The sequence below is a fragment of the Thermobia domestica genome, chromosome 13 (assembly GCF_964235325.1).
Source record: "Thermobia domestica chromosome 13, izTheDome1.hap1.1, whole genome shotgun sequence".
NCBI lineage: Eukaryota > Metazoa > Arthropoda > Insecta > Zygentoma > Lepismatidae > Thermobia > Thermobia domestica.
This window is the reverse complement of record NC_137466.1, coordinates 28,441,199-28,459,687: the sequence shown is the minus strand read 5'-3', so window position 1 is coordinate 28,459,687 and position 18,489 is coordinate 28,441,199. Positions and strand designations below refer to the sequence as shown.

General features: G+C 37.4%; 1 protein-coding gene across 1 annotated transcript; it reads right to left on the bottom strand.

Moving 5' to 3' along the window:
- Positions 1 to 12,367: 12,367 nt before the first annotated feature.
- LOC145667537 (endonuclease V-like) lies at positions 12,368 to 13,141 on the bottom strand. Its single transcript, XM_081735011.1, has one exon. It carries the CDS (start codon positions 13,139 to 13,141, stop codon positions 12,368 to 12,370), a length of 774 nt encoding a protein of 257 aa, XP_081591137.1.
- Between the last annotated feature and the right edge of the window lie 5,348 nt (positions 13,142 to 18,489).

The window sequence follows — 18,489 nt, the reverse complement described above, 5'->3', positions numbered from 1 at the left end:
GAGAAAGTTGAATCTAATGGAACGAGAGACCTATATGAGAACAGGAACAAAGGATAAGTAGTGGAATATATACGTATATAAAATTGTATGTGTGTGTGCGCTTTCTATAATTACGTGCATCATTCAATGTATGCTTCCCTGAGCTGTAATTTTTAGATACATTTGTAAACTATACATACGTGTGTAGGTGAGTCCTTCCTCACCTCTCCACATGATCCCATTGAGATTCAGGTATTTGTCTTACCGTTGCATCAGTTTGTCCGAACCCTTTGCAAAAAATCAGGGCTTGGGCTATTTAGCATTCTCCCCACCTTGCGATTAACTTCTTTATCTGTTTCGAATCGTTCGTAGTGCAATGCAGACTTTAACATCGGAAAATAGATGGAAGTCACTCGGCATTAAATTGAAGCTGTATGGAGAGTGGGGTAGCTGTTCCCACCCTAAATCTTCAATTTTGTTACTTGTTTGCGTGTTGAGTGGGGGATGAATATTATCGTCAATAACAATAACACCAGATCGCTTATGTCGAACGCTTTGACAGAAGCGGAATGGGAGAAGAGTGCTAAATAGCCAGAGTTCCCATTTTTTGCAAAGGGTTTGGACAGATTGATGCAACGGTGAGACAAATGCCTGAATCTTAATGGGTATTATGTGAAGAGGTGAGGGAAGGACTCTCATATACATGTATGTATAGTTATTGCGTTAACGACTTTCGAAGTTTCCTTTCATTAAGGCTTCTCAAAGAGGTCTCTTGCTTGAAATTGTAATCTGTCACGAATAAGGAGACAATTAAACTTCTCTTTTGGGCCAGGTTTACGTTAACATCGCCAATTGGTATCCTTACGCAGAGACTTAATGTCGCAAACATTTTTTTCTTTACGAGCACACCCAGTGTCGCTAACGCGCTTGCTCCTACGGATGTACTTTCCGTGCTCTGGGCTTCAATCTTTGTCCACGCTCAACAGGAATAAATGTAAAACTTGTTAGTAGTGACGACCTATTATGGTTAATTACTTTCTGTAACGAAATGTCACCAACTGGTAATGCTATTGTAAACTAATTCCCCACTCACTAGTCTAAAAGTGAAACTTCGGTCAGAATAATTCCTAATGATAGGAAAGACTGAAAACCTACTAACTTAGTGCTACTGCATATAGGTGGCACCAGTGGCTTATTGGACCAACCTGAACTTTGTGTTGATGTTGCTGCTATGACTAAAGGTGAATGTGGTTGGTATGACCAGTTTCTCTGAGCAATGTGGCTGCAGTGACCGTTGGTGTCTATGACCATTTTTATGATGTGGCACGTGTGATCTGCTCCTTGGAATTTACGTGACTAGTACGGGTTCGGCATACTTGAGCATGAAGCAGAACTTCCATTCATTCCAGAATTGGACTCTTGAATCGTCTTCAGAGATAAAGAAGACCAATGTTCATGTTGTGTAGCACGTAGTTGTAGTATCAAGATGCAGGAGGAAATCGTGCTGAATTCGATGCTCTAAAAATGATCATAAATATTGAGTAATGTTCAAGTCGGAAGACTAGGTAAGCCAAAGGAGGTATCTTGATATTTCTGAAACCACACCAGTACACATACACACGTCTGGCTCAACCAACATCAATTTCACAATAAATAAATAAACTTACTTTGCTGTGGAACTTTGAGGCCTCCTACCCACTTAACTTGCTGTAAAGCTCTATTAAAAACTTAATCTCTCTCTTAGTAATTTTTCTTTTCCCTTAGCTTGCCCTAAAACTTTGCGAAACTCCAACCTCTGTTTGCTAAAAGCACTAAAAATCCTAACCCACTTTACTCAACTTAAAGTTTTGTAAAGGTCCTTCCCTTAGCTGCCTGAGCCTTAAAATACCTATTTACCCTAATTAGTGAGTAAACTTTGTATTTATCTTAATGAACCTGTTATTATAACAAATAATAATAATAAAACTAATTGAAGGAAAATAACTTTTAACTCTACCAAACCTGCTTTTAGCAAAATTTTACAATATGCATTGACGTATTGTCATGTTGGAAGAGAGCAACACCTGTACCATAGAATGCATCTGGTCACCAAAAATGTCAGCATAATCACTAACAGTAATTCATTCTTTGAGAGTAATAATAAGAGCACAAAAAGCCATGAATTGCGTCCATATTTAATGGGAGGAGGAGCGTACGTGTTTAGCCGTCTACTTACATGAAGTCGGCCTGTTGTTGGAAACAAAAAAAGTGGCTGCCTTACAATCATTCGCGATCCATGTTTCATGAAATCGATACCATCATTTTTGCGCTATCACGTTGGTGGCGGTGATCATAAACTTCAAAGTTGCAAGTCCAGCGCAAATGTTACGATTAAGCACTTCCCGTCGAACTGATTACAGTAAGAAGTCGTTCCAGATGCTGATCGAGTTAGGCGAATTATAGATTTACGGTCCTTTTGTGGCAATCTTCTTCAATATTCGACGATCTTCTCACATAGGCTTGATTTCCGACCACTATTTTCCTTTGGTGTCCATGAATTTTGTATCATCACCTTGGACAGTTTTCTCGTTTCATTTAATACACTGACAAAGTTAGAAACACTTGCTTCAACTAACCGCGCACAATTTGTCGTCTTTGAAAATTGGCGAATTCCTATTCTGCACAAACTTCTGGCCAATCGAACATGAATCCATACTATACTATTCAATGTCATCCAACACAGTACTAACATAAAATAATTTCGAGCTTCCTCTTGGCAAGAAATTTCAGTCTGAATGCATTTATTTTTTCGTGGGGAGTGTTTGGACATTGATGCATGAATAACATAACATAAACGACATTATATGCAGGTATGTGATAAAATAAGGCAGAAAGAGTGACTCATAATAAGCATTTTAGAGGATAGATAAACTTCAGTAATAAAAACGTGGCAAGCTTTCGCGGCAAGATATGGTCACGCTAAAGCATTGAAAAATAGATAAACAAAGTAGGGAACAGGAAAGGCTAAGCTGCCAAACTCTACAATAGCCTACATGTATAGTTGGATGGGATAACAATGAAATTTAAAGTCATCATTGCTTTAGTGTTTTGCGGTGAAATATTTGAAAATAACGACCACGCTACCTTCATAAGATAACCAGCGTGTCTTTCCTGGGTGAAAAGTTTGTGGTAATTTATCAAAGGCCGTTTCAATTTTCTGTAATATACTCGTCCTTTTATTACTGGGTCGAAACAATGAAAATATATCGTTCATTGCACTTATTTCTTTCTTGATTACCGGCAAAGATTCACAAGCTCTAAGCAAAGCGAGTTGTGAGCTCTGCAGTGAACGAATATCGTTTTGAGGGATTCGCGTCGCAAGAGCTTGTACATCTGTGTTTGCCACTGAAGTTAGAAGCGCCATCAAATGATGATGCAACCAAACTTCTCGGTGACAAAAAAAACAATATCCAGGATTTCCTTTACAATAACTTTCGTTATATTTTGTTTTATTTATTGAAAAATTCCCAGATATAGTATAACTTTGCCATTTTACACAGGGAAATGTTAACAAACAGAAAAAAAAAAATCTCTTTGGCCTTAGCAAAGAGTAAGGGTACTACATACACGAGTGTTTCTACAGAAATAGTGCCCACAATGTGGCGAATATATAAAATTACTCTCCCATTAACGTCAATACATTCGTCTGTCATCAGTGCAAATTCCCCGAGTTCTTGAAGATGTCTCTCTGAATGGAAGTGACAGTATCACCAAAGCACTTTCTAAGATGTTTGATTGATTTTGCAGACAAATGGTGAGCATTCTTTGGAGAGAAAACACTATGGACTATAGAGGGCGGTGTGGACAATATGTTTTCCAACTGTACTGCAACAGATACGAGTGGTCACTAATTTATAGTATGGGGAATTTTTGAATGAACAAGAAAGTAGGCAGTTGGAATAGGTTTCTTGTCATTGCCTCCATCTTCGCACTGGGGGGAAGGGGGTGCACAGTGACTCAGTGGTAGAGTGCTTACCTCTGGTGAGTGGGGTCCTTGGTTCGATCCCTGGTAAGTTTGTGGTAGACAACATCGTGCTTGTGGGTTTCCCGGTTATGCCCGTTTCCTCACACTTTCTCATTCCACCATTTTTCCATCATTCACTAGCTTTAATCATAGTCTCCCTTAGTTTAACATGCATAATCGTAGGACGTTAAAGTTTTATTTCAGTTTTTTTTTTTTCAATCTTCGTACTTTGAGTATTAGTCCGTATTTTATTAGTTCTTTCACAATTTTTGCTTTCCAAAAACGCATGTCTTGATTTTCACAAGCGATCCGATGAGGCTGACTAACAGCATGCTTATTAGCTTCTTTCCCCAGTTTTTTTCTTCTAGCCAATGGAAGGAGTTCTGTTATCCACGGACCCTCATTTTTCGGACTGTCGTTACGTTCGTTTAAGGCATTTGTGTTTTGACTAAGAGCCACTCATTGTGCTACTAGGATGCGCAGAACTAATTGTGTTTTTTGAACTTCATTTACAATAAAGTCTGGAGGCCAATTCTACGAAAGGGTTTCAAAATCATATTTGCTAACATATTTTGTTAAAAGCAGACAACCATATTTTTTTTCTATAGAAGTGTTTTTTAGGAACCGTATTAGGGTGGTTGTCACCTCTCTGATATAAACTAATGGTTTAATATTCACAAACTGAAGTTCGATTACTTCGATAAGACCAGGTTTGATTGTGTCTTTGACATCATCCAGCACGCCAACATACCAGTCCAATGGCTCGAGTATGGAACGTGGACTGCGGAGGAATGTGGGGATGGATACGAACCGAACGACGATCATGTTAACCGAGATTTTCCAGGATTTCTCAGTTTCGCCAGGCGAAAGCTTGGATGGACCATAATAAAGGCCCTGGCCAACTGCTCCTACATCCTATTTCATCCTGGTCTGAGCAATACTGCCTAAGGGCCTTGTTTTTATTTATTAATTAATTTATTTATTTACAAAAGCTGTACAATATTTGCCTATATTTTCCATTTCCCACCTCATAAAATCAAAATAATGTACTTAATTGGCAGTTAGAAATCTAATAGAAAAATAAAATTTTATATCCTCTCTTTCAAAAATATGTATGATTTTTACATATGAAATGTGTGTTTGATATATAAAATTTAGTTTCCTTTCTTCTTGAAAAAAATAGTTTTCCAGCGTATTTCCTCCTCTTTTCATAATCCCGAAAACTGCGGTAAACAGTCGTAAACAATCGCACTTGGAGATATATACACTTTCTGGTAACCAGAGTTCAAGTATGTTATACGAGAATAGTTTCTATTTCCTCGCTCGTTGAAAAGGGCAGAAACTCTAGCGGGCGGGGCTTACAGGTTGTTTTGTTTAACATCCAGTGACTACCTTCTATTTATTTCTAGGAATCAGGAAGATGCACATTTTTTTCTATCTTTTATTAACCCTTCGGGGATAAACTGAACAAAAACAAAAGTATGGCAGATGTCAAATTAAAAAAAAAAAAAAAAAAAAAGTTGTAATGTACAAAATAGGTCTTTTTTGAAACATATAGTTACTACAAATCTGTCGTGTTTCGAAGAAGCAAGGAAGCTCCACAAAAATTTCCTGAGTATGCTAATGACTGCAATCTCAAATTAAGAGGTGCGTGGAGCGAATTTCCTTGAGGAGTATAGGAAAATTCCTGCTTCGTGGTTATGTAGATAGCGTACGAGCTTTTGGCATAGGAAATCGGGATCGATTCCCACCAAATCTTGTGGTTCAGATCCCACATTAAGCTGTAGTTAGTGACACTAAACTCAAATCATATTCTAACAAAATAGTCGCAGTACATGGGTTTTTCCATTCTTTTGATAACTATCTGTATATGCTGACTTCTATTAGAATAATCGATTTTGATAAAACGTGGCGCTTATTTTCTTGAAAGCTTTTCAACTATCTCCATTGCAATAGAGACTCAAATTTGCTACAGTAGATAATGATTAATAGTTTCGGAGGTTCTGATCAAAAGACCGGCGCCAACCATATCGCTCAGTCCGTTTTTACTTCCACGTTCTCACGTTCGAACTACTCATTCCCTCCTCCTACATTGTGGCCAGTGAACTGTGAATTAACGCATATTCTTTCGACATTCAATTTGCATATTCATATAGGTGGCTTAATCTGATAACATTTTAAAATGAACTGCCAATATTGACCAGTTGGTCAACCCGGCTCGCACCTGGAACACCTTAACTCTAGGAGTTTTCTCCACGCGTCAATATAGCTAACATGGTTGTTGAATTCGCGATAGAATTAAGTAAAGGAGCACACCTTTAGTGAAGTCCCGGGTCCGCAGACCCAGTGCGTATTAGTAGTAAACGCAAACGGGCCTACCAATGTCCTAATTATGTAGTGCGACTGTCTGCATTCATTCTACTGGGCACTACTATCAACATTTTACGGATTATTCTCGCAGCAGCCAGGAACTTACGTCGTGGACTTTGGTGTTACCCCACAGTGTTAACTCTCACGTGTATTAGTGAGTGGTGTGAGAAGTGTTTGTGGTGAACTCCCAAATAGTATATATGTGATACAAATCTAAAGGGCTAAATCGTCGTAAAATGGAATTGTAATTTTATATTAGTGGAAATAGTTAAGTGTTTACGTGTATATCAGTGTTTAATGTTGTGATTATTTTTCTCCTACATATTTTTCTTTCTTTTTTTTTTTTTTTACACATAGTGCATTTAATAAATAAGCATCGTGGTATTTTATTTAATGTGTGTTTGTTGCATGTGTAAATGATGTTTTGTGTATCGTGGTCTGAGCGATCATCTGCATATCCGTGAAGATTTTGAAACGAGACATCCGAAACTCTCGGTGCTTGATGCTCATCACACTGAGGGCGATCCGGGAAAAGTTCTGTAATCCCTTCTTGGAAATATTCTTTAATGTCTTAACCAGGTAAATTCAAATCTCCTAAAAGTACTTGTTGGTGGGACAGCGGGGTGCAGATCCGGAAAGTGGTCACAAGTTCATCGCTAGAATACGTTGATATGTCCCGTATGACCGTCCAACTTTATTACAGACATGGATTATCTGCCTTATTTTTACAAGGATCACTTAACACACTTAGGCGATCGATTCCGGAGTTATGCGTGATAATGGTAACGTTTATCAAACCACTATACATTCAAACCACTCTTACTTCTTTTTAAGCTTGCTCACGAAAATTATTCAGTGTACTTCAGCTCCAGTTTTTCTTTGTTCCCTCGCACGAATCATTTCAAAACTTGCAGACACAGCAGAATACGGTGTAACGAAATCATCCAAATTTGAGAAATGCATACACTCACAACAATACCATTTGACAAAATGGAAGTTTAAATATACACGCAGCTGAAACTGGCGGCTGGAGTTTACACTGCTGTTGGTTTGGGCGGAATATGCAAGTTCAGGAAAAATTTAAGTAGCACTTCGTATATTTTCTTTTTTCATATACATCAATTTTCTCGTCAAATATGTATGTTCCATTTCTGTTTCATAATCATTTTGTCTGGACGCTTTTCAAATTTCCATATATTGAATTTTACAAGCTGGAAGATAAAGCAAATTCTTTAGAAATCAGTTCTCTGCCCGCCATTTACATTACATTACTAGTATTTTAGTTGACAACAGCGACGACTTCTCAATCCATAACTTCTCTCCTATCTTTTTTTTTTTTTTTTGTATGTGATTTAAAGTTTTAATTTACGGCATACTCCAGATGAATTCAAGCAGGCAAAGAAAAAAAAATCTCAGCTTGATACTCACAATTTTATTGAATTTAACAATATTAAAACTCAGGACAAAGTAAGAAACTAGTATATTGTTGTTTAAAAAAAGCCAGAAATTGGGATTCGGGCGCTATATCTCATGTGCAAATTTCGGCAAATTATTAAAAGGTTCTATCCCTGGAATGGTCCAAAATACGTATTTTGTTGCTTTTTGAAAGATAATGGTTTACTGATTCAAATTATACCCTCCGCTTGAAAATATGTGTGCAAGTTCGCGTGCTATAATCTTATGACTTTTTTTTTTTAAATAAATATATATATATATATATATATATATATATATATATATATATATATATTAAACATTCCAAAGATTTTGATTTTGTGACCGTTCACCAGTACCATACAGTACAACATGCCCTAAAGAAGAGAACAGGATCCATAAACAATTGAAAATTTTGCCATACATTAAACCAGTTTTTGGTATCATATTCTCACATATTGGTCTCATGAAATCAAAATATAGTCTTTTTTGATATGACGCTTTAGTTCTGCATAAAGATAAGTAACAGACACAATTTTCAAACATATTAAAGCGTTCAAAATATATGTACAAGTTCCAGAACATACCACTTCTGTGCACTCTGCTTAGAACTGAAATGAGCAATTCAATGAACTAAAAATGTGTTTCACTGCATCAATATATCCCTTTGACATTGAGTAATGCCATCCTGTTGTACCAGTAAGAACTGGGGCACCCACAATGTTTAAACCATCGCAAATTTGAAAAGAGCACTGGTGTTGGTGTCTTGTAGGCGGAAATCTATGTCCAGCAACCGGTCCAGATGGTAGCATAAAGTTCATGACGTTTCACTTAACTCGCAACTGATACTTATGAACTCTGCAAGCCATCAATCAGTCATATATACAGGTCACAAATATCTCCTCTTTGTGGGTTGTGAATCTGAATATTCTCTTGCCGTTTGAGATCTTGGCTGGACAAATGAAATTTCTTCTTTCTTGCTCTTTAAAGTTCGCCCATCACTGTGGGTCCAAACATGTAACTTCTGAATTCCTTTCACAAAGGTAGTTTGGTTGCACCATTCTTCTTTTAAACAATGCACGTGCTGGCGGAATTTCTTAACTTCCCCTTTGGGCAACAGGATGAAGGCTGTTGATGTGTATGACTTCACCACTCTTGTAAAAGCGTCGGCATTCTGAGTTGCAGCTATACTTTGGGCTGGAAAGATTGTTTTGTATTGTAGCGTGCCTGTTACACCATCACAAGACCCCTTCTTATGAACACCAGAACTGTAATCTCACTCCATTGGCACAAACACCGTCAATTTCAACAGTCATAACGACTTTTGAGGTGGTCAGGGAGATCATCAGAAATATTTTTTTTTTCTTCTTAAATTTGCCTGTGATTGCAGCTGTTGAAGAATTTTGTGTATTGCCAATAATGCATGTAATGACACATGTCCTCTATCACTTTACAGCTACGACACTTTGTGGTCTTGTTTTGAAAATATGTAACTCTAAAAATGGAAACTAGGTCATTACTCAACTCATACTTTTGCGGCAAACTCACAGAACATATTTAGAATAGCTTACAGAACGTCATCATTGGAAACATCTTGACTTTGGAACAGAGTCAAGCAATATATATAGTCTTTTATGGACATGTAAATAGTCAGCACACTTCACTCTCCTGTAGCCCCAGTCACAAGACATTCCAAACATCCTTTCCACAAAACAACCTACAACTCAGTCAATCAACAGGATCCTCAACAAAGGCTTATAGATACAGCTGGATCACACATTTGGTGAATTTCTCCCGTTCTTTGCCTGTCAACTGAACTGTGTCTTCTCTCTTATATGTTAGGTCAGATACAGAGATACCTGAATGATTCGATTGTTCTTGAAGATTCTGACATTCTGGAATTATTTGGATGGTTCCACACTATTCTAGAAGACATTTGATAATTTGGAAGTTGGACATCCAGAAGAGTAAGAACATTTCACCAGTTTCAACTTGTTTAATTTATTGTTTTTATTGCATCAGTAAGCACTTTACTTCGAGAGTGGATTTTTTACAAAACCATTATGAAAATTCCATAATCAAAGTGGCCTATTCTCCTTCCGAAGATATGTACATAATTTTTGGGACTGGCATTTCTGAGACGAAAATAATAAATAAATAACACTGCAATCGACAAATCTTTACTTTGGTTCAAACAGTGACTGCAACCGATTCATCTGATCCGGTTACAGTTACTGTCCGAGTCAAAGTAATGTACAATGTTAAGAATTATACTATAAGTAAAAGGGCCAAAATGTCACTAAACACCATTCCTACAGTCTTCCGAGAAATCAATTCACGTGAAGCGGTGACTATCAATTTTGGGATCTAAATGGGGGGCTACCGCCCTCCAAACCCCCCGCTCAAGTACCATAAAAACAACAATAAATAATCAAACCACTACTATAAAGCTAACGTAAGAAGGGAAAAAAATTAAAAAAAAAAAAAAAACACTAATTATAAATCAGTGTAGCATAACAAAGAAAAATAAATTACATCTCAGCAAGACAATAGAACAACCAGCAGCAAACCAAATACTCGAACGCAAAACAAATCAACAATAAAAATAATATCAATTAAAAAATGAAAACACACACAGTTTCGCCATAAGAGAACACTCATGAATAATAAACTCATAATTGTTGATTGCATACACGAAAAAATAAGAGGAAGAACACATGCCCTATACTCAACTTCACATTACTGAAGAATGTTCCTTTCCGCACACAAGTCTATTTATTAAAGCGAGCACACTTGCTGTTATTACAAACAGGAAAAAGCAATAAACGCCCACTTTTACCATACGTCGGAAATATCTTCAGCCTTCGACCACAACCATGACAGGTTTTCTCTAACTCAATTAAACCAAAACCAAAAAGTGCTACAAAGCGATATGAGTTAATATCCGAATCTAATACAAACTTATTTAGAAACGACAAGTCCAAATTCTTTGTATTAAATTCATGAAACAGTTTCTGAATCGCATTTGCTAACTCGATCGTCGCCACGAAACGAAAATTCAATTACGCGCGCCCCGCATGCCACCAGCAAAAGCACACACATACAAGCAGACTGAACATATGACATCACAGTAACAAACTACCACAAGACTGTACAGAGACACCTAGTGGGAAAAATATAAACTACCACCAATCTCGAACTAAGGACGTCACACCAAATGCACGAACAGCTCCAACAAGTGACTCACAAAGAAACAGTTCCAGGAAGTGACTGATCTTATAAGATCCGATTAAAGTCACTGTTTGAGTCAAAGTAGACTTGCCCTGCAGTCAACTACCACGGAAGTTAAAACTTTACTAAACCTGTTAAAAGTGAAAGTTATCCTTGTCAAGAAATGTAGGACTGTGGTATTGACGAACAGCAAAAACACCAAATTTTGGGGATTGATATTTGTGAAAAAAATAAAAGTAAATAAAAAAACAAACTCAGAACTTGGACATATTTCTAAATTAATATCATTTGAATCAGTAAATTTTTATCTTTCAAATAAAACAAAATGTCTACAACCGCTCTTAGAAGCATTTTAATATTTTGCAAAAATTGAACGTGAGAAATTATGGCCTGTATGTCGGGCTATGATTTTTTTTGCCACAATAAAAATTACGTTTCTTTTTAAAAAAAAAAAAAAAAAAAAAAAAAAAAAAAAAAAAAAAAAAAAAAAAAAAAAACTTTATACTGATTTTAACACCTGATAAATTCAATAACATCTGGGACTATGACAAATATCGAAGTTCAGTGTTCTCATAATATATTTTAAAGACAAAAGGTCCAAAAACTGGAAGGAAAGAACGCAGAAAAGAACAAGGAACGAAAACAAGATACGTATATATTTCATTAGTTTTATAAAGGGGGACCTGTATTCTAGAACCTTTCCCAGTGTAGAATTTGTATGCATGGAAGTTAGTGGAGAAGTATACGAGAAATCATAAGATTTTAGTTGGGGGAATAGTTGCCCGTCCACACCATGGGAATTAAGATTTGTTGGCGAAATATACGATATTGCATACCTGGGATGGGGGAAAAAATTGAACCTCCGAAGGTTTCTTAGCAGAATATTTGTTTAAAGAGAAGGCCGTATCATCAGGTCGTGAATGACTTCCTTCTGGAATTAGTGGAACTGTACAAGCCGAAGTTCTGAAGGTAAGTGAAAGGTAACGTAACGTAACCCGTGCTTTTATGAGCTTGAAACTGAAGGGGCCTTATATACCTCGAAAGTTTAGGCTCCATTAGTTTAAAAACAACATAGAAGAAAATGGAAATGTGTTCCCATCAGTTGCAGTCTTATTCCATATTGCTGGATGTTCATTAAAAAAAAAAAAAGTTCCAAATAAACGATTACGATCTCCTTATATTCAAAAAATATATCTATACAATAAAACAAAGTTTTAAAAATGTTTTATCTAATTTTCTTATGAAACGAAATTATATATAATACTATTCAAAATTAGCATAAGTCAATATGCTTCTGCATTTAAAATATGCAATACGTTGCTCTTTGGAAGAAAAACTAGTAATCTGTTGTCACAATTTGTGTGTTCGAATGTATTCCCTCGACAGAAAATCAGCTTGTCGCACTGGCTCAGGATTTTTGTACTTGCAACACGTAAGCACTACTTCGACTGCCGTGTCAAGAGAAATTTTATGGCCAATCGACACATAAAGTGGGCGTTTTGCATGTAACACAGTTTTAACTGCCACTCCTAAAATTTTGCCTCCGTTATTTTTCAAAGGAAATCTGTCACCAACATTTTTTAATTGACTAATTTTCGTCCTGTGTTCATCATTCATACACACACCCTCAACGTGAAGAAGGTTTTTGGCTACGCCAATTGTCGCTATGTCACACAAAACACCTAAATGTGAAGCTAAGCCAAATTCCCTGGGATGTAAAAGACCATTACCATCCACTAATATCAACTGTGGTAAATACTCTGCAGCTCTGTCACGTAATCTCTCAATCGCATCTTGTAAAGGCGGGGCTTCACGAAATGCTAAGTAGCCTGCTTTGTAATTAGATGTAAGTGAAACCATTCTAATGTCCTTATACACCACTTCAAGAGTAGGATATCTGCACACCACTAAAGCTGCACATGCTTTATCACTAATATTTTTCACAAAAGACAAATCAGTACCTGCAATATACTGGACAATTCCTTCTGCTAACCAATTCACAACATCCTTAGATATTACTTGCAGTTTCATTACATTCTGTATTTTATTCCACTCCTTCTCTTCATTGCTTTCGTCACCGTCGTGTAGAGAACAACCAACTAGTTTTACTTCCAACTGATCCATATTCTTTTCTCTGCATACTCGTTCTACGTTTCTGCACTGAAGATAACATGAAATTCTCGTCAAAAAACGGGCAAAGTCCATGAGCAGATATGGCAAGTTGCATATTTCTGCTTGTTATCCCCAATTAAGAGGCATATTATACGCTGTACACTAAATTGTTTCACTAATTGCACAACCTTGTATATACGAACCTTGTTGCACAAAAAGATGTTTTCGTTGTTGACTTGACAACATAATTATATATTTCTTTACGACGAATGGTTTTGTTTACTTTCCATTACCGGTCAGATAGGTAGGTGCACCCGCTCGCTAGGCATGTGTGCTACAAATACAAAATTGTCAAATGTGTACCTCACAGGGAGGATTTATGATTCAGAAACAAATTGAATAAAATTGTCCCATACAGGACACAATTGGGAAGAAAGGACAAAATCGGGAAAAAGGTTAAAGTCAGGAAAAGTCAAAATCGGGAAAGAAGACAGTGAAAGAGGGCTGAAAGCCAAGTTGAACAGGGCAAAAATTTAGAGGAAAGTGGTAAGTGTAAAATGAAAAAAGAACAAAAAGTTGAAAAAAGAAGGGGATGTATGTACGTGTAAATGTAAAAGAAAGTGTAAAAGTGTAGCGTAGGTGTATAGGAGATCCCACTCAACTCTCTTCCTCACAGAGCACCACCACACACGTGGCACTCGCCATAACGGCCACTGTCGAACTACCTCTTCCATTTGTTTAACTAAAATAAGATACACGAAATTCACTTCTCGTTTGTTTGTCCACAGTTTAATAATATGTACTCTACGCACACCAGACACACACAATAAAAGAAAATACTAAGCAAAGGTCTTGGGGCCACATTCCGTAGTTGTATGAGTCAAACGCAAGGGCTCGGTTAAATACTGATTTGACTGATTGCAGCATAAACTTTGCGATCAATTTTGACAAACGACACTAAATGCAATTTGTGAAGTGATTAACATCGATATATTTAATTCTTCGTAAAATAAATTTGCGAAGCAAGAAGAATATCTTTTTTTTTTTTGTTACACTTGATCGCAAAGTTGGGAAGACGCAATATTTAATCGGACAAAGTTTACGTTACAATTTACGAATGTTGGCATTGCAGTTACTACGTGTTGCATTATTTACGTTGCGATCCGCAATAACTTCCAAAGAATAGGTTCCATCCCCTCCGTTACCAAGTATGTTTGGAATTAATAATTTTCGTTTTCAACATTTATTGCCATAGAACACAATGGATAATAATAGACAGTGAGAAATGGTTCTCTGCAATTGATACAATGTCTCATAAGTATATAAATTTTATAATCGCAACATGCAACATTGTACCGAAATCGTAAGCTGTTCAAATTTACTATTAATTCTGGCTTTAATAGCAAAAACTGTAAGAGATATCGAGAAGCGGATTGATGCAGTCGATTCAACTTTCTAGATTCTATCTCCTACCTTAAGCCAGGCACGTCGATTACGTGACGGGGGTCCGTGACATGAAATACTGTGATCATCACTCCAGGGGTTCGATCATTCTAAACTATTTTACAGGAACATGTATTGGTTCGTTTAGCCAGGATTTCGTAACTGGGGGTGGGGGGTGATATGAAATTTTGAAGGCTCAGGAGCTTGATCAATGTAAACTACTTTACTATCAACATCTATTGGTTTGTTAGGACAATAAAATGAATATTTTGCTACAGCTTTGCGTCATCCCCTCCCACCTCTCCTTCCTTCCCCTACCCTCTTCAACCTGTTTGTTCTGAGTCTTTGTCCTCTATCAGTACCACACCGACTGAAGTACTCTCTCTTCTCTTGTCCTTGCCCCAACAGCGCGCCTTAGGGTCAGATAATATCTATACTTGCTTCCTACGCAGTGTTGCTAGTTCGCTTTCTCAACCCCATTCGGTTTTACTAAATCGCTTTTTCGCGGAAGGTGTCCTTCCCACCAGTTGGAAGAGAGCTAATATCACTCCTGTTCATAAGTCTGGTAGAAATAAAAATGGTGTGTCCTCCTATCGACCTATTTCCTTATTATCTCCACTCTCACTTGTTTGTGAAAAGATAATCAAAAACAGGCTCTTTCAATTTGTTGCTCCATTTATAAACTCTTCAGAAAATTCTCAAAGTCGACATTTTGTATTTGGACCTGTCTAATGTTTTCGATTCTCTTCTACACCATCTTCTTCTATAGAAACTCAGTTTTAGATTCAATATACATGGTAAATTACTTAGTCTTCTAGAAACATATCTCAGTAATAGGACACAACGAGTTTCATTTTCAGGTTACTTTTCTGACTTTATTCGCGTAACTTCTGGAGTTCCTCAGGGCAATGTTCTGGGTCCACTTCTATTTTTATTATACATGGACGATCTGCCTTCTTTGTTCACAAACAGTTCTACCAATATTCTTCTATTTGTTGATGATTGCAAACTCTACAGACAAATTAAATGAGAGTACGATGCTCTTGCTCTTCAGCATGATGCTTCAATTCTTCTCAACTGGTGTAAGTCTTGGAAACTTAGTTTAAACATCGAAAAATGTGCTTCTCTTACGATTTCTCTAAAAAAAAGGGAAAAAAAACTATAAACCACATCTACAAAATTAGTCATCAGAATATAAATCCTGACACCTCTTTCAGAGATCTTGGTCAGAGCCCTGCACGGGCCGGACGCGCCCGGTTCGGCCCGGTGCCCGGCCCGGCCCGGCCCGGCCCGACCCGTTTCAAGTAATATCAAACTGGACCGGGCCGGGCACATTTCGGGCCGAATCGGGCCGAACCGGGCCGAGCACATATCGGCCCGATACTCTGAAAGACGGTTCGGAAACTAATGTTGTCAGCCTATTTGTTTTTTTAATGTCCTCCACTACCTCTATTTTTGCCGTGTTTGTACGGTCTTACTGTCAGCCTATGTTAATCGTAATGTGTTTGGGAAACTGAGTCTTTATTCAAGACTGTGATGTACTGGTAATACTATTACTATTACTACTTCTACTACTACTATTACTACTTCTACTATTACTACTACGACCACTGCTAATACTACTACAAGTGCTACGACTTTGCGTCAGAGTTGACATGTCTGGTGGTACCGAATTTACCTTCTAAGTACAGAATAAAATTGAGAAATGCTAGTTATTATGGCCGGTCTGCGTAGAATGTGAACCGATGCTTGAGCTACGAGGGAGAATAGTGGCTCAATAGAAAAAACACTCACATCTGGTGCTAGAGGTCGTCGGATTAATCCCTGCTCATGCTATGTGAGCTTTGTTGTGGACAAACATCGTGTGCATGGGAGTTTCTGGGGTGGTCCCGCTTCCTCCCACGGTTTTCTTTCCACCAATTCATCCCATCATCATCCATTCAGCCTGAGCCGTAGTTACCTAAAGAACGTATGGTAAAGTCAAGTACTTGACCTAGTAAGTAGAATTTGGTATGCTACCATTGGACCACGGAGGGCAAAACCATAAACTGGCGTGCTCATAAGATCAGTGCAATTTGTAGTAATGTTCAATTAGCAAGGCAAATATCGAATGGTGTTACATGTTCATGTATTGTTTATAGTATGATGCTACAAATATAACAAAATATAATGATCAAATAAGTCACCAAATCGCCAGGGTCGATTAGGTGTTCCTGGAACATTGGCTCAGTGGTTGAGCGTTCACCTCTGGTGTATGGGGTGATCCGAGCTCCCTGGTTTGATCCGAGCTCCCTGGTTTGATCCGAGCTCTCGCCAAGTGAACTTTGTGGTGGACAAACACCGTGTGGGGGTTCGCGGCGTTCTCCTGTTTCCTTCCATTTTATTTACTCCACTATTTCCTTCCATTTTATTTCTCACCATCGTCTCCTTTAGGCTAGTTGGAATAACTTGGAACCACCTACCAAGAAGAATAAACTAATGGATTGGGAAGATAGACATTCAGTTTCTGGTGAATTTGATGATGAAGTAGGCATCTACCTCAACATGTCATCATGTGTAAGAGAACTAGATATACTGCAGTGGTGGAAGCAACAAGAACAAACATTACCAAAATTGTGTAAATTAACGCGTCAGTATCTCGTCATCCCTGCTTCTAGTGCGTCTACTGAAAGAGAATTTAGTACTCAGGAACGGAGAAATGCTCTAAAGCCTGAAACTGTTGAATCTGTTTCCGTGCTATTCGATGCGTACAAGGACATACAGTAAAGCGATGTTCATTTTGCACTATTGGTTTCTTAGGAAACCTTATATTTTATTTTTCTTAATATCAACTATCCCTTCTATTATATGTGATGTTAAGAGGCATTTTTGATAGCTGATATCTATACATTTTTCATTCAGGGGACTTTTGAGGTATTTTTTGATCAACAATGATATGTGTGGATTTTGTTTTGATTTACTGCCTCGCATTCCGTCATATAGCTCTGTTATTTACTTGTTACGCACCGTTCTAGGAACACTTCATCGATCCTGGGGTCTGGGTGATTTATTTGATCATTGTTTTTTGTTATTATTATTGTAGCATCGAATTATAAAGAATACAGGAACATGTAATATGATTTGGAATCTGCCGTGCTAATTGAACATTACTACAAATTGCGCTAATCTTATGAACACGCCAGTTCATGGTTTCGGTCTCCGTGGTCTAATGGTAGCGGAACAAATTCTAATTAGTAGGTCAAGGACTTGACTTTCTCATATGTTCTTTAGGCAATTACGGCTCAAGACGGATGGGATGATGGATGAATTGGTGTAATGAAGACAGTGGACGAAAACGGGCTAATCCAAAAACTCCCACGCTCACGATGTTTGTCCACCACAAAGCTCACATAACACGAGGAGGGATCGATCCGACGACCTCTAGCACCAGAGGTGAATGCATTCTACTGGCCAGACTACGCAGACTGGCCATAATAACTAGTATTTCTTCGATTTTTTCTGTACTTAGATTGTAAAGTATGTACCACCAGACATGTCAACTCTGACGCTCGTAGCAGTTGTAATAATAATAATAATAATAATAATAATAATAATAATAATAATAATAATAATAATAATAATAATAATAATAATAATAATAATAATAATAATAGCAGTAGCAGTAGTAGTAGTAATAAGAGTAGTAGAAGTACAGTACTTTACAGTCTTGAATAAAGAGTTAATTTCCGAAACACCAGTGGCGGCGGTTGGACGTTAAAAGTGAGGGGGCAAGACATGATCTGAATATTTGTATATAAATGTTAGTTTTCCTGGTTGTTTCTAACATTTTGTTTGACAAAAGGTTGTATAACTAATAGGATACTATATTTTCAGTTAAAATACCGTATATCGTATATAATAGTTTATTAAGTAAATTG

What these genes read in the sequence shown, in the direction of transcription:
- LOC145667537 (XM_081735011.1), bottom strand. Translation starts at nt 13,141, where the DNA reads ATGGATCAGTTGGAAGTAAAACTAGTTGGTTGTTCTCTACACGACGGT.